The 26767-nt window shown below is 52.5% G+C and overlaps 1 protein-coding gene across 6 annotated transcripts in view; it reads left to right on the forward strand.

The window, feature by feature from the left end:
* Nucleotides 1–4239: 4239 nt before the first annotated feature.
* The window catches only part of LOC131422703 (mitochondrial import inner membrane translocase subunit TIM16), a 67405-nt gene continuing 44877 nt past the window's right edge, over nucleotides 4240–26767 (forward strand). For 3 of the 6 annotated variants that reach the window (XM_058570153.1, XM_058570155.1, XM_058570156.1), the window contains exons 1-7: nucleotides 4240–4384; nucleotides 6747–6843; nucleotides 7709–7783; nucleotides 11413–11483; nucleotides 11974–12157; nucleotides 14993–15069; nucleotides 26183–26233. In XM_058570153.1, coding sequence (XP_058426136.1) covers nucleotides 4325–4384; nucleotides 6747–6843; nucleotides 7709–7783; nucleotides 11413–11483; nucleotides 11974–12157; nucleotides 14993–15069; nucleotides 26183–26233 — 615 coding nt within the window. In that variant the 5' untranslated portion in view covers nucleotides 4240–4324. Of the gene's footprint in view, nucleotides 4385–5555; nucleotides 5820–6746; nucleotides 6844–7708; nucleotides 7784–11412; nucleotides 11484–11973; nucleotides 12158–14992; nucleotides 15070–26182; nucleotides 26234–26767 lie in introns of those variants that run through there. The other 3 variants (XM_058570151.1, XM_058570152.1, XM_058570154.1) reach the window with 3 other exon arrangements.

The following is a 26767-nucleotide window of genomic DNA, read 5'->3' on the forward strand; positions in this document are numbered from 1 at the left end:
TCCATTAAACTCCCCACTTCTCCCTGCTTCAGTCCCTGGCAACCACCATTCTACTTTCTGTCTTTATGATTGTGACTAAGTACCTCATGTAAGTGGAAGCACACAGTATTCATCTTTTTGTGACTGGCTTCACTTAGCATAATGTCCTCAAGGTTTATCCATGTTGTAGCATATTGCAGAATTTCTATCTTTTTAAAAGCTAATTATTTTAAATAATATTCCATTGTATGTATATACCACATTTTGCTTATCCATTCATCCATCAGCGTACACTTGGGTTGCTTCCACATTTTAACTATGGTGAATAATGCTGCTATGAACATGGGTGTGCAAATCTCTCTTCCTAACCCTGCTTTCAATTCTTTGGGGTATGTACCCAGAAGTGGAATTGTTGGATCATATGGTGGTTCTATTTTTAATTTTTGAGGAACTGCCAGACTGTTTTCCACAGAAGCTGTACCGTTTTACATTCCCACCAACAGTGCACAAGGGTTCCAGTAACTCTACTTCCTTGCCAACACTTGTTATTTCCTTTTTTCCTCCCCAAAGCCCCAGTACATAGTTGTATATTCTAGTTGTAGATCCTTCTAGTCCTTCTATGTGAGCTGCCACCACAGCATGGCAACTGACAGATGAGTGGTGTGTTCCTTGCCCTGGGCCACCGAAGTGGTGAAAGTGCCAAACTTTAACCACTAGGCCATCACCACTAGGCTCACTCTCTTTTTTCTGTTTTTGTTGAGGAAGATTTGCCCTGAGGGAAGATCTGTTGCCAATCTTCCTCTTCTTTTTTTTGCTTGAGGAAGATTTGCCCTGAGCTAACATCTGTGCCAATCTTCCTCAATTTTGTCTGTGGGTCACTGCCACAGCATGGCTGCTGATGAGTGGTGTAGGTCTGTGCCTGGGAACCAAACCCAGGCCTATGAAGCAGAGTGCACTGAACTTAACCACTAGGCCATCGGGCCAGCCCCACTTTTCTTTTTTCTTTTTTTTTGATAGTAGCCATCCTATTGGGTGCCTTGTAGTAGGTTTTTTTTTTTTTTTATAATTTTATTTATTTATTTTTCCCCCAAAACCCCAGTGGATAGTTGTATGTCATAGCTGCACGTCCTTCTAGTTGCTGTATGTGGGACGCGGCCTCAGCATGGCTGGAGAAGCAGTGAGTCGGTACGCGCCCGGGATCCGAACCCAGGCCGCCAGCAGCGGAACGCGCACACTTAACCGCTAAGCCATGGGGACAGCCCATCTTGTAGTAGTTTTGATTTGCATTTCCCTGATGATGATTAGTGATGTTGAGCATCTTTTCATGTGCTTATTGGCTGTTTGTATATCTTCTTTGGAGCAATGTCTATTCAAGTCCTTTGCCCATTTTTATTTTTATTTAAGATTTTATTTTTTCCCCCCCAAAGCCCCAGTAGATAGCTGTATGTCATAGCTGCACATCCTTCTAGTTGCTGTATGTGGGACTCGGCCTCAGCATGGCCGGAGAAGCGGTGCCTTGGTGCGCGCCCGGGATCTGAACCTGGGCTGCTAGCAGCGGAGTGCGCGCACTTAACCGCTAAGCCATGGGGCCAGCCCTGCCCATTTTTAAATTAGATGGGGTTTTTCGTTGTTGCTGCGTTCTAGGAGTTCTCTGTATATTCTGGGTATTAAGCCTTTATCAGATATATGATTTGCAAACATTTTCTCCCATTCTGTGGGTTGCCTTTTTATTTTGTGGATAGTGTCTTTTCATGCACAAATTCAAAAATTTTTCATGCAGTCCAGTTTGTCTTATTTTTTCTTTTTCCCTGGACCTTTGGTGTCATATCCAAAGAATTATTGCTAAATGCAATGTAAGGAAGCTTTTGCTTGTTTTCTTCTAAGAGTTTTAGATCTATAGCTGATTTATATTTGGATCACAATGCATAATGTCTGAATGTCTCCTTACTAGGAAGTTATAAGTCAAATACTGTTGATGCAAATAGGGGTTACTGTGTACTGTAGAATCAACCAAACAACCAACAGTAACTAAAGGATGGTACTAAACTATTACTAATTGTAATTCTAAGAGCAATATCTGGTATGGAGGCCCCTCAAAAATTAAAAATAGAACTACCATATGATCCAGCAATCCCACTTCTGGGTATATATCCAAAAGAACTGAAAGCAGGGTCCTGAAGAGGTATTTGCACACCCACGTTCATAGCAGCATTATTCACAATAGCCAAGAGGTGGAGGAACCCCAAGTGTCCTCTGATAGACGAATGGATAAACAAAACATAGTATATACATACAACAGAATATTATCCAATCTTTATCATTTTTTTTTTTTGAGGAAGAATGCCCTGTGCTAACATCTGTTGCCAATCTTCCTCTTTTTTTTTCCTCCCCAAAGCCCCAGTACATAGTTGTGTATCATAGTTGTAGAGTTGTAGCTCTTCTAGGTGAGACGCTGCCTCAGCATGGCTTGATGACTGGTGAGTAGGTCTGCGTCTAGGATCTGAACCAGCGAATCCTAGGCTGCCAAAGCAGAACATGCAAACTTAACCGCTATCCCACCAGGCTGGCCCCATCCAGTCTTTAAAAGGATGGAAATTCCGTCACACACTATAACATGGACGAACCTTGAGGACATTGTGCTAAATGAAATAAGTCAGTCACAAAGAGACAATGTGTGATTCCACTTATATGAGGCATCTAATGTACTCAAACTCATAGAAACTGAAAGTAGAATGGTGGTTACCAAGGGTTGGGAAGAGTTGGAAATAGGAAGTTGTTGTTTAAATGGGTATAGAGTTTCAGTTTTGCATGAAAAAGTTCTGGATATCTGTTGCACAACACTGTGAATGTCTTTAACACTACTGAACTGTAAACTTAAAATTTTTTAATTTTATATTTTTTTATCACAATTTGAAAAACTGACAAAATCTGCAGTAATTGGACACCACAACCAACTCAAGACTGCACTGATGGTGCCTTTCCCAAAGCTGCTGGAATTGCAGAGTCTGTAGAGTATGTGCCATGAGAAAGCTGCACTCCAGTGTCTGCCAGACTGCTTAGAATTCCAAATCCCAGGCCTTAGTCAACTCTATTGACATACTATTTTTAGTTTATGGAGTGTCAAACTCACTTTTAACTCACTCAGGAGGATACTGGTAAGTGGCCTCTTAGTCCTCACAGTTTCCTTGTGAGAATTGAAAAAAAAAAGAACTTGCATTTTGGGGTCCATTCGTGCCCATCGCCAGGCCAAGCTTTCAGAATCACCCTTGGGCAGCCTACCTCAGGGGAGGCTTACCTCTGTGGCAGGCTGTGGAAGGGGAGTTTTCTTCGAAGCAACTGGCGGTTCCGACCAATCATTCACATTCCTTAGATCAAAGTCCCTTTTCCAGACACGCCTGAGCAGGTGTTATGTCTGTCCTCAAGCAGAAAGCATATTCTGGAATCATGGAGTCAATTTTCAAAGCGAGGAGAAATGCTTGTGCAACGAAGGCCCCAGGTGGAATGAACCTGCTGTCTTTTCTCCTGAGTTGCCGGGGACTGAGCAAGCAGCGCCGGTTGGGCACATGTGCTACTTAAGGGATTCTCCTTTGTCCTTACCTTTTGCCCTTTCAGGTTATCTGTAAATGATACATTGATCTTTTTCGAGGAGTCCTGCCCCACGGCGCCCAAGGCCTGCAGCCAAGACATGCCCTAATAAGGGGATGCTGAAGGCTCCATCCCTCCCACGAAGCGCACCTGGCCTAAGCAGGGCGGGTGGGATGCAGGCTTTAGAGTAGGCTTCACGGACAGGGATTTGCATCAGACCTGGGCTCCCGTTCCCCCGCTGCCAGTCACTATTTGTGTGACGGCGGCCAGCGGCTCCTCTCTCGGTGGGTCCGTTCCCTGTCTTCGAAATGGAGCCAGTTGATTCCTGCTCCCCCTCCTCCTCGGGAGGGTGTGTCCCGCACACTGGAAAGCCTCCGGAGGCAAAGCACTACACACAAAATCGCGGCTGTCGCCCCCAGTCCCCATGCACTCACCGCGGGGCCGGGGGCGAACAGCGCGCAGCACGTGACTTCCCCGCCGGCGCCGCGGGCCCTCGCCATCGGGGCGTGGCCTCGCGGAGTGGCCGAGCTGCGATTGGCCAACGGGCGGGGCCGACCGCGCGGGCGCAGAGGGAGAGGGGGCCGGGGGCGTGGCCCGGCGGGCCGGGGCAGCCTGTGATTGGCAAGGGCGTGTGGGGGCGTGGCCGCGGTCGGCGGGCCGCGGGTGGGGCCGGAGGCGGCGGGAGTCGCGGCTGCTTTCCGTGCACCTGAGAGCCCACGCCCGGGTTTTCGAAGCTGCGTCCGCTGCGGTCGCTGCCGCCATGAACCGCTTCAAGGTGTCCAAGTTCCGGCATACGGAGGCCCGGCCGCCCCGCCGCGAGGTGAGCCCGACCCGCTGTTGCCCGTCGCCCCGCGGCCTCCCCTCCCTCAGCTCCCTGGGCTCCACGCGGGGTCCCTCGAGCCCGCCTGCCCCGGGGCGCCCCCTTCAGGCCCGACTCCTGCGTTTGGCTGCCCGGCGGGCAGAGTCCGGCGCTCCAGAGACGTTCTCTGGCCGCTCCGTGAGCCCCGCGGTCCGTGGCCCATCCGAGCCTCACCCCGGGACCCCCGAGGCGGCTCAGCCCGCCCTGCCGGGGCCGAGGCCTGAGGCCTGCGAGGCTCCCTGCCTTCCCAGCTTCCGGTCGGCCTTGCACGGGAGCCGCAGCTCCTCCTCCCTGCCGCCCCGATCACCCCTGCCCGGGGCTGGGGTGTGGGAGAGATGCCCTCTCTGCCGTGGCCTCGGCGAGTCCGGCGTGTCAGCTGGAGAGAGGGAGCCCCTCGGCCGTAGGCGCGCCCCTCCCTCGGGTTTCCGCCGGCGCTTCCTCCTCTCGCGGCCAGCGCAAGCCCTTCCTTACTCGGTGTGATGCTGCCAGGGGCTGGGTGGGGCCTGGGGAAGCCTGAGCAGGTGGAGCCCAGAGGAAGAGCTGAGCCAGGTGCTGGCGGTCGCCTCAGACCCCCGGAATGGCAGCTGGCTTGATGAGGGGGGATGTGCTTCAGAGGCGATGCCAGCTCTGGTCTGCCACTCCCCGTGTTATTTAGAAGGTCTGGGAGTGTCCTTCAATAATTAGGTCTAGAAACTGACCTCCACTGACCCCATCAGAGGCCAACGCACACAGTAGGGCGGCCTGGGGCGGAAGCCCAGTTTTCATTTTCTGGACAGTATTTCCTCCATACCTCCCAGGTGCTGTGCCCAGCTTCTGGAGCCACAGCCATGATCGCGACAGCGCTTTCCTTCCTCTGTGTTGCCTACAGTCTCCTGAGGGAGACAGCCAGCAAGCAGACAGGCCTGCAAAGGCATTGCAAGTTTTAATAAGTGCACTGAAGAACACACATCAGGGGCTAGGACGGAGATGGAGGTGGATTATGAGGTGGGGGTTAATCTCAATGGGATGATCAGGGAAGGCTACTGGGAGGAGGTGACATTTAAGCTGAGGCCAGAGGGTGAGAAGCAGCCATCTACAGGAAGAGTGGGGTGGGAAGAGCCTAGTGGAGGAACGGAAAGTGGGCCAGGGTGGATGGAGGGCAGTGATGGGAAGCATGGTGTGAGTTGAGTCTGGAGCTGCCCTGCAGAGCCTGAGGGCCACAGGAAGAAGTTGGGTTGTATTGTGAGTGCAGTGGGGAGCCCTTGAGAGGTTGAAAGAAGGTGGAGGGTTGAGGGGAAAGGTGCTCAACTTTGCATTAATACTGTCTCTCTTAGTTTAGTAGGTACCGCTTGGAGGGGTCTGGAGTGTGCTTGAGGGGCTCTGGGGCTTGTTCGTGGGTGGGCCGCAGTCCAGCAAGGTAAACAGACAGGCATGGGAGCAGAGATTACAAGGGGGGCTTAGGACAGTTTATGTTAGCGAGATGAGAGAACAGGTGATGTGGTCTCCATTTCAAAGATACTTCCCGTCACTGTATTTGTACAATAAACAAGAATTGAGAGGGAAAAATAATGCAAGATAATGATGTTCTACCCCTGGCAGTGAACACTGAAACAGAAACTTGGGTGGTGGAGGTGGTTTCTGGGCCGCTGTGGGTGGGTGGGCTGGGAAATATGGGTGCTCGATTGTTGGGCAGCAGAAGGGAGTGTTGCTTTGAAACCAACAGAGACAACATCTGGACCTCGCTGATCTTAGCATCAGAGAAAGTGCTCCTCTGCTCTTCCGTATGTGGGGCTCTTAACATCATTGCCCTTTCACGAGGGTGCATTGTTTACCTGTTTGTGGGACTTTGTGGAAAGGCTTGATTTTTCCCTCTCTGACCTTGGGTGTTTTCTCCTGGGGCTTGGAGGAGACCCCTGTACTTGGTGGAGGCCTTCACCAATGTGTTGAGGAAGTTGAGTCTGTCTTCTGTCTTAGGTGCACAACTTCTCCTTTCTCTGCTTCTCTCTCTCCATTTTAACAGAATCAGCTCCCCCACCACACACACAAACACTGCCCGATTAGCCTCTTGACTTCGCTCAGCGTGAGCTTCCTTCTGACAGCCCCCTCACTCTTATTAGAGAGCTGATTTAATAAGCAAAATCGCCTCCTTTATGACTTAGGCTTTATCATTTCAAGAACATTTTGCATTTTCTAAGGGACTGCTTGAGTGGGGACAGGGTTTGATCCAAAGGAATGCATCTCTAATGGTACAGCTTTAAGGGAGAGTTCCCTGGATCATTCCCCACCCCCTGCTTTAGGCCTTTGCAGAGCCCTGGCCTTCATGTTTCTTATTCTTTATTTCCAGGCCTGGATCAGTGACATTCGAGCAGGAACCGCCCCCTCTTGTGGGAACCATATCAAATCCAGCTGCAGCTTGATCGCCTTCAACTCTGACCGTCCAGGTAGGGAGGTGGATGTGGGTGTGGAGATTCAGGCATTGTCACCCTAGACAGAGTGGGACAGAAGGGCAGGCTCATTGCAGGCTGGAGGCTTGGAGGGGCTCTTGGGGCTCAGAGGTCAGCACCCCGCAGAGCCTTAGACCCCTACAAACTGGTCCATGTACAGTAATCAGATCGATCTTGGTTAGGGCATGTGTGTATACTTTGTAAAAACCACATCAGCTGTGGTCTTCAAGAGCATGGCCAGGGGAGTAGGGATAAGGCTGTCACCTTTGTTTCCAGCTGTCCCCATATGCTACCCACTCCTTGTCTGGGGGTGGCTGGGGTCAATAGGAACACAAAGATTTGAAAAGCTCCCTGTGTTAGTTGAGACTCTTGGTTGCCAGTGATAACTGAGACTTCAAACTGACATAAGCAAAAAATGGATACCTTTTTGGTTCGTATAACTAAGAAGTTCACGAGCTTCAGGCAGAGCTGTGTCCAGAGGCTCACACATGTCATCAGCCCGGACCTCTCTTCTGTCCCTTAGTTCTGTGGCTCTCTGGTGGTGGCTTCTTTCTCAGGCAAAGCTGGGAAAAGTGGCAACTGGTGGCTCCAAACAGACTTCTTATGACCCAGAGTGCCAAAAAGAGACAACCTCTTTCCCTAGTGTCTTCTGTATGGCTAGTGTCACGGAGGTTCCTGTGTGGAGCAAGCACTAAACCCTGGGCCAATTGCTATGTCCAGAGAGTGTGATCTTATGATTGGTGGAGGCTCTGGAAAGATCCAAGGCTGAGCTTTTGGGTCTCATGTCCCCTGGGTGTCCTGGGCAGGGAGGTAGATGGTCTCCATTAGGCCTGAAGTCAGAGCCCCCATGTTTGTTTGACAGGTGTGTTGGGCATCGTGCCTCTGGAAGGCCAGGGAGAGGGCAAGAAATGCATGACCCATCTGGGCTGCCATTCAGGTGAGTAGGGGCTGGACCCAGGAAGTCTGGAACTTACCCCACCCTCTCCGGGGCCGGGGATTCATGCTCACCTGGTTTTACTGCCCTTTGGCTTGCAAGGTCCCTCCCGTCATCTTCACTGTGCCTTCTGACAGGTGGGGTCCAGATTGGAAGGCTGGGTCTTGGTTGAGAGTTCTGACCTGGGCAGAAAGGAGGGGAGCTAGATGCTCCAGCTGGTCAAGCCGGGCGGAGGGGGTATACACCAGGTAGCACCAGGCTCCAGGCTGAGACTGACTCCCTGTCACTGCTGAGGCCTCTGCCCTCTGTGGTTCTTAGCCCTGTGTCCTCTCCTGCAGCTTGGGAGACTACCTCTCGCCACTGGCATCCTCCCCAGCCAGGCTGCGTAGGCCCCTCCAAGGAGGGGGCTGGCTGGGCTGCAGGGCCAGAGATGGGCCCTCACAAAGAGAGCTTTTGTCTGCCGCAGCTGCTTCTGGGGGCGCCCAGCAGCCCGCCTGGCAGCCCGCCTGCTTTGGGGAACAGTTTGCTCTCCTTGGGCTGCGGCAGCGCTGGCCCAGCTGCCTCCTCTCTCCCTGTCCAGCTGCGGCGGCTGTGGGCCCAGCCCTCTGGCCTGCGTTTCTGGCCGCCTGTTGGGCGACCTTGGGGGCTTCCCCAAGGGAAGGGGGCTGATCGTTGGTCCCTGGTCTGAGTGTGCAGCTCAGTGTAGGGGTCCAGATGATGATGGCAGTTAATAAAATAACAATAATGAAGATTGATGGAGAGCTCTCTAGGTGCTAAGCATGTTATCTGCATTTTCTCATCTAATCCTTTTTAAAGCTTTTTGCAACAACTTTATTGAGGTATCATTTACATACCATTAACTTTACTTGTTTTAAGTGAAGGATTTGACTTTTATTAAAGTTACGGGGCTGTGTATACTGCCCTCCAGTTTTAGAACATTTCTCAAAAGATCCCCTGTGCCCCTTTGCGGTTAGTCCACCTCAGGCACCGCAGCCTCTGCAACCATTGATCTCCTTTCTGCCTCTGCAGCAAGGGTCTGCAGACTGCCGTCGGGGCCGAATCTGGCCTGCCTCCTGTCTTTGTAAGTCGTTTTATTGGAACGCAACCGCACCTCTTCACTGCCGTTCAGCCTGTGGCTGCCTTCTCCCAGCAACTGCAGCATCAAGTAGTTGTGACAGAGACCATATGGCCCTCAAAACCTAAGATATTTACTACCTCACCCCTTACAGGAACCGTTTGCTGGCTCCTGCTCTATAGGCTGGCCTTTTCTGGACAGTCCACGTGAATGAAATTATACCATACGTAGTCTTTTAAGTCTGGCTTCTTTCACTTAGCATAATGTTTTGAGATCCATCTGTGCTGTAGCACACGTAAGAAGTGTGCTTTCTCATCCACTCTCACACCTTTTTGAAGTAGGTTTTAAAATAACCCATTTTTCACCTAAGAAAACTGAGGCTCAGAGAGATTAGGAACTTACCAACATTGGCGCTGCTGCTGGCAGAGCCAGAATCAGGTCTGTTTGACCCCTGTGTTCTTCGGCACCATGCTATTTGCTTCTTGATACTATTTACTCATGGGGGAGCTGCCCCAAGTTGGTGATGTCTGCAAGGTGGTAAGCCCCTTTTTACTGGGGGGCTCCAGATAGAAGCTGGACCAGGCTTCTGTTGGCGAATTGTAGCCTCACTGTGGCTCCAACTATTCAGAGCCTTTCCCTGCAGGAATGGCCTTGCCAAGAAGCTGTTCTCGGGGTAGCTGAGCTCCAGCTCCCTCGGAACCTGTCCTCGAGGCACCAGATGCCATTCTGCCCTCTTAGGTGCCAGTGGTGGGAGGATTGCGGTGGGCTGAGCTCTGGCTATTGCCCTGCCTTCGGGGGACCCTGCCTTCAGGGGCACCTTCTGCCTCTCAGTAGCCCTTCCGCCCAGCCACGCAGGGGAGCAGAGGGCAGGGAAGCATCTAGAGAGCGTTTGGGCTGTGCACATCTGGGCTGTGGGGTGGTGGCTGGGGGCATCCTCCGATTTGGGAAAGGCAGTGTTGGACTGAGGTGGTAGGTTCTAAAGCCAGACTGCTGGCCTGAACCTCATCCTCGCCCCTTCTTAGCTGTGCAGCTCTGGGCAAGTTACTTAACCTCTCTGTCCTTGTGCCCTCGTCTTCCAGTTGGGGATGATGCCACAATGCCCACCTGACAGGTTGTTGTGAGGATTTGGTGAGAGACGTGCACATAAAGGACACAAGCCTGCCAGCACAGCTGGGCACTCAGATTGGCCACATCACTGCTTCTCATTCCCTCAGGGGAGCTGTACTACTGCACCTGGCCTGGGTCCTGCCCTGTCCAGTGTAGAGCCTGCAGGGTGGGGTGCAGGGTTTCTGCACCTAGGAGTCCAGGCCAGGGCTGTCCCAGGGGTGCCCCTTGTCCGCCTCTTCTCTTCTTTACTCCTCTGGGGCGGGATGCCCAGGGTTCGGCTCTGACCTGGGAGGAAAGCATACCTGCTTGGCCCTGTGGGGAGGCAGGCAGTGGGGATGGTCGCTGTGCTCCTTTCTCTGGTAATGCGGGTCTTGCCATCCTGCTCACATCCCCTGCCACCCTCCACACCCGAGCCCTGGCCTCATCTCTATCCCCCAAAACCACCAGCCTCATTTCCTCTCTAGGCTCTGACTTACTCTGTATGCCCCCTGCCTCCCCTCCCGCCCCCCCCTAGGGCTGAGCAGTTCAGGTTCTTTGGTTGCAAAGAACTGAGACCGACTCCAGCTTGCTTAAGCCAGGAAGGGATTTATTGGAAGATTTCTGGGAAGCTTCCAGAACTGGAGGAGCAGCTGGACACACAGGTCTCAAGAGGGTCGTGGCATGGGAGCTGATGGCTCCCTCCCTGCTGGCTGCCTGCACCTAGGCCAGTCCCTAGGCCTTCCCATTCCAGGTTTAAGTCCCTTAAGAGAAAAGCTGGCTGTTTGTTCTTGGGTCAGGTGCACTCCCACGGACCAGTCAGCCCTGGCTTGGGGAAGAATCGAAGGGTAAAGAACTAGGTTGGGCGTGTCACCCCAGCCCCCGCCTCCCTGATGTCCTAACACGTACCAGCCCTCCACATCCTCCAGGGCCCACCATGCCCACTCCATGAAGGCTACCCTGACCCCTGCCCTTGGGGTGCCCCCCCGCTTGCCCAGCTGGCCTCTTGCTGTGTCTGCAGAGAGGTGTGTGTCTCCCCTTGGAGGTGGTGAGGGTCTCTTAGAGCTGGTGGCGTCTGTCCTGTTTTTGAATCTCTTGTGGGCCCAGAGCTGGGCTGGCACTTGTGTTCATTCACCCGGGCTGGGCTCTGGATTTGGGGCGAATGTGGGTGCCTGGTAACTGAGGAGCTTCCTGCCTGTCATCCCACTGACCTCCCAATGCTGGGCCCTTGGCCACCCTGGGTCTGCAGGGCTCTCAGGGACATCTGTCACAGGCAAGGGCCTGTGGCGTTTGCCCATGGTTTCCAGAGGTGCCCTACTTCTCGGACTTTTAGCTTGCTGAGATGTGGGCAGAGGTGTCACCTCAGAAGCTCCGGGCTGTGATTCCCGGCCTTGGGGAGAGATCACATTGGGATGGAAACAGGACATTCTGGCGGGTTCTTGTTGGACCTCTGTCAGCCTTTGCTCTCCTGCAGACCTGGTCACAGACCTGGACTTCTCTCCCTTTGATGACTTCCTCCTGGCCACGGGCTCAGCTGACAGGACGGTGAGTGGAGCCACTGGAAGAGCTGCTTGATGCCCCTCCCACCCCTCCTTAGGGGCTCAGGACGCCCCCCGGGCCCTGCTCTCTCCCAGAACAGCCCCTCCCGCTCCCTTCCAGGGCCCTCGGGCCCTCTGGCCCCTCTGCAGGCTTTCAAGGCTGGGCTAGCCCAGACTTTCTCAGTTCCTCAACCCGCATTGGCTCCCAGGTGCTCCCGTGCACTTGCCCGGAGCCATCGCCGTGACCTGTTCTGTTGCTTGGCCGCCTAAGGAGAGCAGGGCTGGGGCGGTGTGGGAGGCCTGAGGAGATGGAGCAGTGCCCTCGGCTCCCCCTAGTCATGTCCTCCTCCCAGCCTCTAGCCACACACTGTGATCCTGAGCAGGGTTCCCCTCCCTTCCCCGACATGGGATACCCCTGGGGTCCAGGCAGTCCCGGGCAAAGCTGGCCGGGGGCAGCCTCCCAGTCCTCACAGCTCACAGACTGCTCTTTCCCGCAGGTGAAACTGTGGCGGCTGCCAGCCCCCGGCCAGGCGCTGCCCTCGGGGCCCGGGCTTGTGCTGGGCCCTGTGGACGTGCAGGTGGAGGTGCTGCAGTTCCACCCCACTGTGGACGGCATCCTGGTGAGCGCGGCGGGCACGGTCGTGAAGGTCTGGGACGTCGCCAAGCGGCAGCCCCTCACAGGTACGGCCGGCCGAATGGGCTGGCTCCTCCTGGGCAGCCCCGGTCTGGACAGCACTTTGTTTCTTTGTTTGTGTTTGTGGTAACGTGAGTTTTAAATATGTATTAAAGTTTCACACGTACATAGTATACACTGTGGTAAGATTCTGCAAGGCTCCTTACAAACGCCCGGTTCCTCCCCACTTCCCATAGGCATCTGTTTTCATCTCGCTTAGCTGTTTTATCTGCTTTTTCCTCCATATGTCTAAATAACTTCCTTATACTGTTATTTCTTGATTGTATGTCATTTTAGTTTTGAAAACAAACCACTGACTTCTGCCCTGGGAGATGAAGATTTTGCTGTCTTACAGCCCCCACCCCCCCAACATGCTTCTCTCATTTTCCCAGGGTAGCTTGTCCTAGTCCGTTTTGTCTGCTATAACAAAGTACCATAGACTGGGTGGCTTATAAACAACAGGAATTTATTTCCCACAGTTCTGGAGGCTGGGAGTCTAAGATCAGGCCACCAGCAGACTCAGTGTCTGGTGAGAGCCTGCCTCCTGGTTATAGGTGGCCATCTTCTCACTGTGTCCTCACCTGGAGGCAGGGGCAAGGGAGCTCTCTGGGGTCTCTTTTATAAGGGCGCTAGTCCCACCTATGAGGCTTCATCCTCAAGCCCCAATCACCTCCCAAAGGCCCTGCCTCCAAATTCCATCACAGTTTGGGTTAGGTTTCAACATATGAATTTTGGGGGGACACCAACATTCAGACCACACATAGAGGATGACAACTGTGAGTCAGATTTCTCAGTATTTGAATGGTTCTGACCCTGCAGTGTGACCCACAGCTGAGCCCAGGTGTTTTCCATGGTAGCGTCACAGAGTCCTTTCTGCAGAGTCATCTTTGACATGCTCATCCCCATTTAGGGTAAAGACATGAAGCTCAGAGAGTTGAAGGACGAACTTGCCCCACAGGGCTGTACAGAGTGTCCAGGCTGGGTCAAGCTCACCGTGGTGATGTCCCTACCTCTGAGGCTGGGACCAAGGGCTGTCAGTAGCATAACTGGGTATCTCAAGGGTCCCTCCTGACAGCATCAGTTACTGAGAACTCAGCCAGTGCCTGCCACGGAGTCATCTTGTGCCACAAGAGACATGAACTACAAGGTGCAGGCCTTGTCCCCAGAGAACTGCTGTAGTCCAGGAGACCAGCCTCACCCTTGAAGCAGAGGTGAAGGTCACCAGGCAGTATGTCATTAGGGAGTCACTCCAGCTGTAACAACCATCTCTCAAGCCCTTCTTTTGTGCCCAGCGCTGTGCTGAGAGCTTCATGGCTCTTCAGCACAGCACAGCAGTTCCACTGGGGGGTGTTGCCATTCCCAGGTAACAGGTGAAGTTAAATAACTTGGCCAGAGCCATGGTGCAAGTACGTGGCAGGGCTGGGATTAACCCCAGGGGAGTAAATCTTGGCATAGTAGTTATCTATTGTGGCAGAACAAATTACCCTAAAGTGTAGAGGCTTAAGACAACTGTAAACATTTATTATCTCGCAGTTCCTGAGGGTCAGGAATTTGAGAGTGGTTTAGCTGGGTGGTTCTGGCTCAGAGCTTCTTGTGAGGTTGCAGTCGAGACATTGGCTGGGGTGCCCTCATCTGAAGGCTTGACTGGGGCGGAAGGATGTCCTTCCAACATGGTTCACTCACACGGTGTTGGCCGAGGGCAGGAGGCCTCAGTTCCCTGCAATGTGGGCCTCTCCATGGGCCGCCACTTGAGTGCCGTCCCAACGTGGCGGCCAGCTTCCCCTGGTGAACAATCCAAGAGAGAGGGCAAGGAGGAGGCCCCAGCACCTTTTATGACCTAGCTTTGGAAGTCACATACCATTGCTTTCACCAAATTCTCTTTGTTAGAAGCGAGTCAGAGTCTTGCTCACGCTCAAGAGGAGGGGAATTGGGCTCCATGTTTTGAAGGGAAGGTATGTTAGTTTCCTAGGGCTGCTCTAATGAAGTACCACAAACTGAGTGGCTTAAAATAACAGAAATTTATCATCTCACAATTCTGGAGACCAGAATTCTGAAATCAAAGTGTTGGCAGGGTTGGTGCCTTCTGAGGCTGCGAGGGAGAATCTGTTCTATTCCTCTCTCCCAGCTTCTGTAGCCTCAGGCATTCCTTGGCTTATAGACAGCCGTCTTCTCCCTGTGTCTTCACATCATCTTCCTTCAGTGCATGTCTATCTCTGTGTCCAGTTTCTCTTTTCAAAAGAACACCAGTCATGTTGGGTTAGGACCCACTCTAATCACATCAGCTTAACCTGATCATCTGCAAAGACTCTGTTTCCAAATAAGGTCACATTCACAGGTGCTGAGGGACTTCAGCATCTTTTGGAGGGGACACGATTCAGCCTATAACAGGAGGAGTGTCAAAGAATTTTGGACACATTTTAAAACCGTCACACTGAGAGAGGAGTGGGGATGGCCTGAGCAGAGACCCGGGGCCGGAGTGTGTGTGACACATCTGTAGACTGGCATAACCCGGTTGGGGGGTGTTGGTGAGTGTCTGGAAGTGAGCATGGGTGGAAAGTGAGAGCCAGGCCGAGGAGCAGGGAGCCTCAGAAGGTTTTTGAGTGGAAGCGTGGCCTGACGAGGGCAGGGCTGAAGGAAGACGCCCCCAGGTGCAGTGAAGCATGTCTAGAAGGAGCTGTTGCCCTTACTTCTCCCTCCTGAAAGGGACCCTTGCAGCTGCTGCTTCTGCCCTGGGGAGTTACCCCAAGCCAGGCCCGTCAGCACGTGCTTCCCTGGTGCCCTCATCACCTGGGATGGGGTGGGGGACCCTGGACTCCTTCCTGACTTTGGCTGCTTCTCTGCAGAGCTGGTGGCCCATGGGGACCTGGTGCAGGGCGCTGCCTGGAGCCGGGATGGAGCCCTGGTGGGCACAACGTGCAAGGTAAGAAGATGGCAGTGAGACTTGAGTAAGTGCCTGCGGGGAGCCTGAGTTATGCCTGGCTCTGCATGGGGCCATCATGTTGCAGAGCACACGTCCTGGGCTGTACCTGTCAGGCTTGGGGGTACTTATGGGGCAGAAGAGGACCGAGGTCAGGATGGGCATTTGTGAGCCCCCAACCTCCCCCACCTCAGCTGCCCTCACATCTTCTGGCTCACACCTGCATCTGGCCCCCACGCCACCTTGGTACCAGAGCCTGGAGTCCCTATCAGATGGGGACCCAAGTAAAGCCCCACACTGGCCCTACTGGGCCCTGGTTTGTGTGATTTGGCTCCTGTCCCACCTTCAGCCAGCCTCACCTGGCTGTCTGCTTTGTCCAGATTACCTGCCTTTCCGCCAGGGTCGTGTTAAGCAGCATCCATACTCATGGTACTGTGCTAGCCCTCACATCCAGTCAGCAGGCCTCAAGGTCCTTGCTAACGCCAGACCCTGTGCCCATCTGGTGCCGTGCTGGTGGGGTGCTGACATGGGTCAAGAGATCGTACAGATGAAAGGATAACTGTGACCCGTGACATGGGCTCTGAAAGCGGGACCTGATGTGCTTTGAGCTGGTTGGAGATGCCCGGAGGTTTGGCCTTGGCAGGGGCTCAGAAGGGAGGGTTGATGGTGTGGGGCAGGGAAAGCGCGCTGCAGAAGAAGCTGCAGGTGCAGGGCAGGCCCCGGGGTGCAGCACGGAGGGGTGGGGTGCTGGGTGCAGAGAACAGGGTGCGCATACCCTAGTCGCTTGCACAGGGTTGTACTTGTTACCATAGAAGCAATGGAAAGCACTGGAGCATTTATAGCCAGAGGGGCCGGGCCGTGGTGTAAGGTGAGCAGATTTGCATTTTGAAAGCTCTGCAGCTGCGCTGTGGACAGAGCATTACAGAGGTGGGTGGTATTTGAAAATGAAGGTGGGGACAACATCCAGGGGAGACGGAGCGTCCTGGGCCAGGGGTGGTACAGACAGAGAGGGGGCCGACTTGGGAGACTTGGGGAGGAGAGAGCCGTGGGGTTGGTTGTGGGCTGGAGTGAGGAGTGGGGGGTCATGAGGCCAGCTTGTGGGTTACAGGCTGCAGGAGAGGCCTGCCACCGAGATGGGCTGCTCCCGCCTATGGTTGTGGGCCTGCTGAGTTGGGGGTACCTGGAATCTCCAAGTGGAGGTGTCACTTGAGTCCATGGACTGGAGCTCTGGGCAGCGATCTGAGCTGCAGGTGGAAGTGCAGGTGTCATCTGTGTTTATATGGTACCTGTGGAGGGCTGGGCAGTGCACCCAAGTGGGAGAGACGGACATGAGAAGAGGGTGGTAGAGTGAGTAGGGAGGAAGGATGGGACTTGCAAGGGAGACAGAAGGAGCTGCCTGGTGGAAAGAAGGAAGCTGAGACAGGGCTGGCTGTCTGCGCCCTGAGACCCAGGGCGAGAGGGTTTCCCCAGGGAGATGGCGGGGACCGCCAGGGCAAGTCTGTTAAGAGGTGGGTGACACGTACCTGTTGTATTTGGGGACATGGACGACCTTCCGGACCTTTTGGGGTGTGCTGCATCCTCAAGCCACCTGTGACGGACAGGTGGAAGGTGAAGAAAGAGAGCCTCCGAGGGCTCTTCTGGGAAGTGTGGCGGGAAGGGGTGGGGGAAGGAGCTGGCCAGGAGGGGGAGCGGTGGGGACTCCTCTGAAGGAGAAATGTGGGATCTACATACTTCGGGGATCCTATTTCAAGCTTCCTCTTCTTTTCTCTGCCTTCTTAGAAGCCCCATTTCCCAGTCTTTTATCAACTTTTCCCCCTTCGTTTGGTTCATTAAACGGTAGGTTCCAGACATTGGCCTGCTCTCCGGGGTCGAGAGGTAAATAAGATCGGGCTCCTGACCCCCAAGGAGCCCCTGCTCTTGGGCATCACAGTCACATAGCCATGGCCTGGTAGCACTGGTGAGCACAGCTTCCCAAGGACAGTGAGGTGTGGGGATGCCCTCCTGAGGAGGAGGGGACAGGCATCCCAGGCAGAGGGACCAGCCTGGAAAGAGTCCTGCCTTTGGGCCATGGCCTCCCTTCCCCTGAGAAACCCTCTCTGCCTTGTGTTTCCATGGTGTATGTGTGAGGGAGAGAGACGGGGGGGGAGCAGGGAAGGAGATCATCACGGTAGGGTTTTACTTTATGATCACCAAAGAACGGTAGTTTGTGCTTGTTTTACAAATTTTGGAGAGCAGTGAAAAAATAAAGAAACAAGAAAAAAATCACCAGTCATCCTTTCTCCCACAGGCATTGCCTATCACCGTTTTGATGTCTTTCTTTCTGAGCTTTTCCTAGGTATCTTTGTCTTGTCTTTTTTTTTTTTTTTTTTTGCTGAGGAAGATTCACCCTGAACTAACATCTGTTGCCAGTCTTCCTCTTTTTGCTTGAGGAAGATTCTCCCTGAGCTAACATCTGTGCCAGTCTTCCTCTCTTTTGTATGTGGGTTGCTGCCACAGCATGGCTGCCAACAAGTGGTATAGATCTGCGCCTGGGAACTGAACCCTGGCCACCAAAGCTGAGTGCGCCAAACTTAAGCACTAGGCCACAGGGCTGGCCCAGCATCCTTATATGTGTTGAAATCATACTCACTATGTTACTCTATCCTGCATTTTTTTGTTCAGCATAATAAACGTTTTCCCCAGTTCATCAAAAATTTAACGTGTCACAGGAAATACTTTATTGTATAGACTTACCAGTTTACTCAGTCAAGCCCCTATTGTCAGACATGTGGGTTACTTCCACTTTTTTGTCACTGTGTTATAAGTTGTAATGTTTGAATGTATTTGTATATAGATTTTTTTTCTTGTCTTTTACGTGACTTTCTTAACCTAGAGCAGGGGCTGGCATACTTCTTCTGTAAAGGGCCAAGGGGTAAATACTTTGGGTTTTGCAGGCCACGCTGTCTCTGTCAGCGCCGCCTTGTAACAGCGCAGCAGCCACAGACATGTAAATGATGGGAGAGGCCATGTTCAGTAAAACCATTTGTAGAACTAGGCCTGGGGCCTAGATGCCTATCAGGGACGTTGCAGGCATGTAGGCTACAAAGATTTTTAGGGTGGTTGGTGCATATTGGCCAGCTGCTTTCCAGGAGAGAAATGCCAGCTCCCCTGGGGCTGTTCTGTGGAGGTTGTGAGCTCCAGCTTGGGCTTTGGGAGGAGACTCATGTGTCCCATGTGTGCCCCTGGGCAAGCAGTCCCACCCTCTGGGCCTGCGCTCCTCACCTGGAAATGGACCCCTCAGGGGTGCTGGTCCCACAGGGCTGAGTCCTCGCAGAAGTGCAGGGAAAGCCCTGGCCCCCGAGGCAGGGCCCTGGCTCTGGGCTGCCTGCTGCTGCTTGGCCTCACAGCTCCAGTGGGTGCCTGCAGGGATCACAGCCATGTGACAGCCGGGGCTGTGGCAGGAGGGTGGCAGGAAGGTGCCGTGGTTTCACCAGTAATGGAGCAGCCGTGGGCAGATGGGGGCAGCGTCCTCACTGGAGGGGCAGGTGTGCTCTCCACACTCTCTGACTGTTGTGAGCAGAGACTGTTGTCAGTGGCCCTCACACAGATCAGCCTGCATGAGAGGGAGGAAGGAAGCCTGGGGGCCACCTCTGTTAGAGCTGACTCAGGCCACGTGGCTGGACTGCCTCCCGGTGAGAGCACCCTGCTGACCACCCCATCCTTAGGCCGCGGCCTGGAGGGAGGTGACTCCTCTGAGCCTTGTGTCCTCTGCCCCCTGTTTCCCGCCACCAGTCCCCCACCCCAGCCCGGATTTCTGAGGAGTGAGTATCTGGGTGCTTGACATGGGTCACCTCCTGTGGTGCAGCCAGAGGTGCCTCCCTTCCCCAGAGCTGGGGACTGGTGTGAACCCCAGAGCCCCCAGCATGATTAAGTCTGGTTTTGACAAGGCTTCAAAGGGATCGATTAGGAGGCAGGGACATCTCCCAGGGATTCCTGCCATTTTGGGAGGAGCCAGGTGAGGAGTGCCGGCAGGGGGAGCTACAGGCAAGGGGGTGGGCAGGGTGGGCTGAGGCCAGGTATGGGCGCGTGAGGCACCCTGGTGTTCTGAGAGCTTTGGGCACCGTGTGTGGGGGGGGTTGTGGGGGGATGTGTGATCGGATGGCATAGTAGCGGCAGGGCAAGAGGGGACGTGGGGACACGGTGAGGAGCAGTTCAGCCCCCTAGGAGAGGGGGCAGCGCAGGCGCCGGGCTTCGGTGACTGGACGTGGGCAGGGAGAAGGAGGCGAGAGTGACTTCCTGGGTGGTGGTGGAGCGTCTGAGGACGTGGAACCCGGGGGAGGAGGGTGTCAGGTCCGAGGATTGTGTGCAGGGGGTTTACTGGGGAGGTTCGAGGGAGCTGTCCCACGTTGAGGCAAGGGGGCCAGGCCCTGTTCCCACACTGACCGGTCATTGGACATGGGTGTACCTGTGGGCGCCAGTGCCAGGAGGGTATGTAGCTACGAGCCCTCAGCACAGTGGTGACGGAGTACCCCGTCGCAAACCGCTTATCCACTGCAGCCCCCTAGTGCTGCTGGGACCGCTTGCTCCTTGTCATAAGTTTACCCCTGAGGACAGCTTTTCCAGGGTCTGGCTGGAATCTTACAGGAGGAAAGGTAGTGGGAGGAGCCCCCCATGCAGCTGGTGCTGGGCTCTCACCCTGGGCCGGCCCCCTGCTGGTCGTTGAGGGGCTTCACTGGTGTGCTGGTCCAGCTCCTCCTCCCTGAGGGGTCTGAGCCCCCGTTTACTATCAGAATTGGTCACAGAGTACCCCATTGTGTCTTGCCGCCTCCTGTTGGCATGGGTGTTGCCTGCGGGTGTGTTTCGGGAGGAAGAGCTAGTGTGACCAGGCCACTGTGAGTGGACACAGCTCAGAGTCCAGTGGAACAGTCCTGTCCCCTCTAGACCCAGAGAGCCTAAAGTCATGAGGATGAAAAGCCCAGATTTCCTGAGTCGGTCGCTGGAGTGGTGCCAAGAGGAGAGGCCCCCACCCCCACCCCCACCCCCACCCTGTTCCCTGACCCACAGGATGCTGTTGATCTGGGTGTGGCGTCCTAGAGGAGAATGCTGTCCTCACAGGGAGTTGCCGTCACCTGTCAGCAAGAGCTAGGTAGGCACCATGATCTTGCGTCCACTGCCGCCCTCCTCTGCTGTAAAGGGGGGTGCCTGGGGATCCTGGGTGGGTACAGCAAACACCAAGACCCTTAGGGAATGGTGCCGGAGGGGAGGCTGCCCCTTGTGACTGCAGGCCGGGTGGAGGTGCCCATGGGTTTGCCCTTAGTATATAGGGGCAGCTGCTGGGTGGGTCCACCCTCAGTAGGAGGGAGCCTGAGCCCTTCTTGGCCAGTGGTCAGTGGGCTAGGCTCTGGGTTTGCGCATAGGGCTACCTGATTCAGGCCGGGTGTGGATCACGCTCTGCTTCCCCTCAGAGCCTTCCTTGTCTCGGCACCATCTCTCTCCTGGTGGGACACCTCCCTGGCCATCTATTTCTGACTCCCATCCTGCGTTGGAGCAGCTCTGCCTCCCAGGACCCCTGATTATCCTGCAAGGCCTAGGCCTGGGCCTTACTGAAGTCCCTTCCTGCTCTGCTCCCAGCTCCCCTGGCTGAGGGAAGGGGAAGGCGGCCGCTAGGTGGCGCACCGGCCTCACAGATGGCCAGGCTTGGCCCCCTGAGCTCCTACTCCGTGTGGTCGGTTGGGCCTGTGAGCACAGTGAGGACATGCACCTTGGCAGCCCATTGCCACCCCATCCGCCCTGGGACCCACAGGCCCCCGTCAGTGCCAGGCCAGCCTCCAGTGCCCAGTCTGAGCCCTGGTCTGGACCCAACATTGAACTCCTGCACTCGTGGCCCAGCTGCCTTTAGGGAGTGCCCGTGTGCCAAGAACTGTGACTCCTACCCTGAGAGGTGCTGCCACCATCCTCCTCCTACCGAGTGACTAAGGTTTGCCCAGGTCACAAAGCACATCAGTGGTGGAGTGGGCATTCAAACCCAGGCCGTCTGGCTCTCCATGGCGGCTCTGTCACCCAGGTGGGAGTGGCCCTTGCTGTCAGGAGGCATGCTCTCTTACTCATCATCTGTCTCTCTGTCTCTCGCTATCTGCTGTCTGTCTCTTACTGCCCTGTCTATCTCTGTCCTCCATCTCTAGTTGTTCTCTCTCTGTCCCTTGCTGTCTTTGTTCTGTCTATAGTTGTCCCCTCTTTGTCCATCTCTGTCTCTCCTTGTCCTCTCTCATCCCCTCTCTGTCTCACTGCCTCTGTTTCTCTCTCTGTCCCTTACTGTTTCTCTCTGTCCTCTCTCTGTCTCTCACTATTCCTTCTGCCTGTCTCTGTCCTGTGTCCCTCACTGTCCTCATCTGTCTGATTTCTGTCTGTCTCTAAACAGCCTCCTCCTGACCCGGAGGCTGTGGAGTGGAGTGGGGCTTCAGAGCTGAGCCCTGGACCGTGCCTGGTGCCTGCCTGGCATGCAGCAGGTGCTCCGTAATCTGCAGCTGGAGGCTTTACTGGGAGTGACCCAAGAACCCCGGGACCCCACCAGGTGTGTCAGGAAGGGACCGGCCTGCCAAGGGAGACCTGGCTTTCGAGGCCTCTCTGGGCTGGCCCCCTCCCTCGTCCAGCAGTGCCCCCTCCATTTCCGCCACATGGTCTCCTCCCATGGCCTTGTCTCTGCCTCCACGTCACATGCCAGCAAGCTCCTGTCTCCACACCTTTGCTCATGCTGTTCTGCCTCCCTCAAATGCGTTTCCCTTCCCAGCACAGCCTCTGATTGTACTTTGAGGTATAACTCAGGCCCAAGTTCCTCCCTGAAGTTTCCAGTAACCACCTTTGGGTCACAGAGTTTGGCACCAGGCAGGGACTGTTTGCTGTCTCTGCATCCCAAGCACCCAGGCGGGAGCCGGGCAGAAACACTGGGCAGATGGTCCTCAGAGTTCGCATATCCTCCCTCCCCCCACCATCTTGCCTTGGTGCAGTGCATTTGTGACAGTTAAACAAATGTTGCTACATTAACTAAAGCCCATTGTTTACATTAGGGTTCACTCTTGACGTTGTGCGTTCTATGGGTTTTGACAGATGCATGATGTCATGTGCCCACCATTACAGCATCATACAGAGTAGTTTCTCCACCCTCAAAGTGCCCTGTGCTTCACCTCATCACCCCCCCCTCCCTCTCCACAAACCACTGCAGCCGCTGATCTTCTTGCTGTCGCTGTAAGATTTCCCTTCTCCTGAACGTCATGTAGTTGGAATCATACAATGTGTAGCCTTTGCAGATTGACTTCTTTCTCTTAGAAATAGGCGTTTATGGGTCCTCCATGTCTTTTTGTGGACTGATGGCTATTTTTTGTGTGTGTGTGGTAAAAAATATATCATAAAATTTAACATTTTAACCATTTTTAAGTATACAGTTCAGTAATGTTAAGTCTATTTACATTGTTGGGAAACAGTTCTCCAGAACTGAAATTCTATACCCATTAAACAACAACTTCCCTTTGCTGCCTCCCCACAGCCCCTGTAACTACCATTCTACTTTCTTTCTTTTTTTTTTTTTTTAATTATTTATTTATTTTTCCCCCAAAGCCCCAGTAGATAGTTGTATGTCATAGCTGCACATCCTTCTAGTTGCTGTATGTGGGACGCAGCCTCAGCATGGCCAGAGAAGCCTCTGGTGCATCGGTGTGCACCTGGGATCTGAACCCAGGCCGCCAGCAGCGGAGCGCGCGCACTTAACCGCTAAGCCACGGGGCCGGCCCATTCTACTTTCTATATCTATGAATTCAACTGCTTTAAATACCTCATATAAGTGGAATCATATTTATTTCATTTGGAATAATGTCCTCAAGGTTCATCCATGTTGTAGTATGTGACAAGGTTTCCTTTTTCAGTGTATGTGTATTCCATGTTTTGTTTATCCATTCGTCTATCAGCAGACACTTGGGGTTCTTCCACCTCTTGGCTATTGTGAATAATGCTGCTATGAACATGGGTGTGCAAATACCTCTTCATGACCCTGTTTTCAGTTCTTTTGGATATATACCCAGAAGTGGAATTGCTGGATCATATGGTCATTCTATTTTTAATTTTTTGAGGAACTGCCAGACTGTTTTCCATAGCAGCTGCACCATTTTACATTCCCACCTACAGGGTACAAGGGTTCCAACTTCTCCACATCCTCACCAACACTTCTTACCTTCTGGATTTTTTGATAGTAGCCGTCCTAATGAGTGTGAGGTGATATCTCATTGTGGTTTTGATTTGTGTTTCTCTGATTATTAGTGATGATGAACATCTTCTCATATGCTTCTTGGTCATTTTTATGTCTTTGGAGAAATGTCTGTTTAAATCCTTTGCCCATTTTTTAATCAGGTTACTTGATTTTTTGTTGTTGAGTTGTATGAGTTCTTTATATATTCTGGATATTAACCCCTTATCAGATATATGATTTGCAAATATTTTTCTCCTATTCCATAGATTGTCTTTTTACTGTGTTGATTGTGTCCTTTAATGAACAAAAGTTAAGTTTAATGTAGTCCCATTTGTCTATTTTTGCTTTTGTTCCCTGTGCTTTTGGTGTCATACCTAAGAAATCATTACCAAATTCAGTGTCTTGAAGCTTTTCCCGTGTTTTCTTCTAGGAGTTTTATGGTTTTAGGTCTTAGCTATTTCTTTTTATGACTGAATAATATTCCATTGTACAAATGTACCAATTTTATGTATCCATTCATCTATTGAGAAACATCTTGGTTGCTTCCAGGTTTTTGCAGTTATGATTAAACTGCTGTAAACATTTATGTGGACATAAGTTTTAACTCATTTGGGTAAATACTTAGGAGCACAATTGCTGGATCATATGGTAAGAGTATTTTTAGCTTTGTAAGAAACTGCCAAACTGTCTTCCAAAGTGGTGGTTGCACCATTTTCCATTCCCATCAACAATGAATGAGAGTTCCTGTTGCTCCACATCCTCATCAGCATTTGGTGTAGTCAGTTTTTTGGATTGTAGCCATTCTAATAGGTGTGTAGTAGTAGCCCATTGTTGTTGTAATTTACAATTCCCTAATGAGATATGATGTTAAGCATTTTTTCATATGTTCATTTTCCATCTGTGTATCTTTTTTGGTGAGGTGTCTGTTGAAGTCTGCCCATTTTTTAATTGGGTTGTTTGTTTTCTTATTTTTGAGTTTTTAAGTGTTCTTTGTATATTTTGGATAAAGTCCTTTCTCAGATATGTGCTTTGCAAATATTTTATCCCATTCTGTGGCTTGTCTTTTCATTTTCTTAACAGTGTTTTTCACAGACCAGAATTTTATAATTTTAATGAAGTCCCGCTTATCATTTTTTTCTTTCGTAGATCATACTTTCAGTGTTGTATCTAAAAAGTCATTGCCAAACCCAAGGTCACCTAGATTTTCTCCTGTGCTATCTTCTAGAGGTTTTACAGGTTTGCATTTTACATTTAGGTCTATGATCCATTTTGAGTTGATTTTTGTGAAAGGTGTAAACACTATGTCTAGATTCATTTTTTTTGCATGTGGATGTACAGTTGTTCTAGCACCATTTGTTGGGAAGACTATCTTTTCTCCATTTTATTGCCTTTGTTCCTTTGTCAAAGATTAGTTACCTATATTTACGAGGGTCTATTTCTGGGCTCTCTATTCTAATCCTTTGATTTGTTTGTCTGTCCTTATGCTGATACCACACTGTCTTGATTTCTGCAGCTTTAGAGTAAAGTTGGGTAGTATCAGTCCTCCAACTTTGTCCTTCTCCTTTAATGTTGTGTTGACTATTCTGAGTCTTTGGGCTCTCTGTGTAAACTTTAGAATCAGTTTGTTGATATCCACAAAAATAGCTTGCTGGAATTTTCACTGGGATTGCATTGAATCTATGGATCAAGTTGGGAAGAACCGACATCTTGACAATATTGAGTCTTCCTATCCACGAACATGAAGTATCTCTCCGTTTATCTAGTTCTTTGATTTCTTTCATCAGAGGTTTGTAATATTCCTTGTATAGATCTTATACATATATTGTTATATTTATAGCTAAGTATTTCAGTTTTTTTGGTACTGATGTAAATGGTATTGTGTTTTTAATTTCAAATTCCAATTGTTCATTGATGGTTCATTGTTTTCCAAAATATGAAAATATGAATCCATGCTGATTGAAACAAAGTGGAGCTGTGCTAAGATGTAAAAAGGAAAAGCTAATCACCCCCCACCTTTGCCCACCCCTGGTACCGAGGGTGAACACATGGCCGTGCTGGCCAAGACCTTGCTCAGCAAACTTGCAGAACATTCAGGAATGTGGTCAGACATATAGGGATTTTTGTTTATCTTTACTACTGTAGAATCACACCACGCCATGTTACTCTGCATCTTTCTTTCCGCACATAACAGTTTATCATGGCCAAGCCTGTCAATAGTCAATAGGTGCAGGTTCTGCCCCTCCAGTTCTTTATGCATATGCGTTTGTACATACGCACACACGCACAGATTGTTCTGCAGAAATAAAGTCCTTATACAAGCTGTGGGCATTTTATTTTGGTATGGTTCCTTTTGTTCTTCTTTGTCTGTTTGCATCCCCGCCCTCGGGTAATCTGAATCAGTAACCGTGTGCTGAGTGATGGTTAGAATGTGTAGGCTCGTCGTCCTGGTTAGATGCCAGGTTCTGTAGGTGTAGAAATGACGTCGTCCTGTGAGACCCTCTGGGCTGGGCTAAGCACAGGGCCGGACACACATGTAGCTGTTGGTAGCCTAGAGTTTGGTTCTGAGCCTCAGTTTTTCCGTCTGTGAAGGGGTCATGGTGATAGCACCACTTCATGGGTGGTTGGAAAGATGGGAGAGATCATGCATGTAACATGCCTGACACATAGCAGGTGCCCCGGACATGTGAACTCTCGTCACTGAGTCCTCTATTGTGGGTGACTGGGGCAGAAAAGGGGGCATCCTGTGGTGAGAAGGAGGAACCAGGCTGGGGAGGTGATCTCTGTGATGCCAGCCCTGTATACTGGGGGTGGGACCATCAGAGCCTGGGGTGGGGAGACAGGCTGGCCCCCTGGGACCCTGCCCACCCTAATCGCGCTGTTTCCTCCTCTCTGCTTTTCCAGGACAAGCAGCTGAGGCTCTTCGACCCCAGAGCAAAGCCCGAGGCCTCCCAGGTGTGTTGTGTGGCGGCAGGGTGGGGTGGGCCCCTGGCGGCTCCAACAGGTGCAGGCGGGGGCAGGCTCAGCCTCCTGGCAGGCAGGTTCTGCCACACCCGTGCCCCTGGCCAAGGCCCGGTGGGTGCATAGGGGTCCCCTGGGAGGTGGCCTCCCGCTGCTGGAGCTCTTTCTGGGAAGTGTATTCTGGGTCCTGGGAGGGCCTGGCTTTGATCACAGGGTGTGGTGCAGCCAGGCTGCCCACAGGCCTTCGGTGGAGGCAACCTGTGGCTTCAGGAAGCTAATTTAAGATTCCAACTTCCTCTCCTTTGAGACCCTCATCCCCACCCACCCTTCCTGGAGCGGTCGGCAGAGGCCAGCCATGAAGTTGCCAAAAAGACATAGCTCCCGTTCTCTGCAGCCCTACAGTCTCACAGCCAGCAGACCCTCAGTCTGTGCCCGGGGTCTGTGGGCTGTGCTGGGGGGCCTGCCAGATCCACAGGACCCAGGCACTGAGCGTGTTTGGTTTGCTCTGTGGTCGTGCACAGGGTGCGT

The sequence above is a fragment of the Diceros bicornis genome, chromosome 26 (assembly GCF_020826845.1).
Source record: "Diceros bicornis minor isolate mBicDic1 chromosome 26, mDicBic1.mat.cur, whole genome shotgun sequence".
Taxonomy (NCBI): domain Eukaryota; kingdom Metazoa; phylum Chordata; class Mammalia; order Perissodactyla; family Rhinocerotidae; genus Diceros; species Diceros bicornis.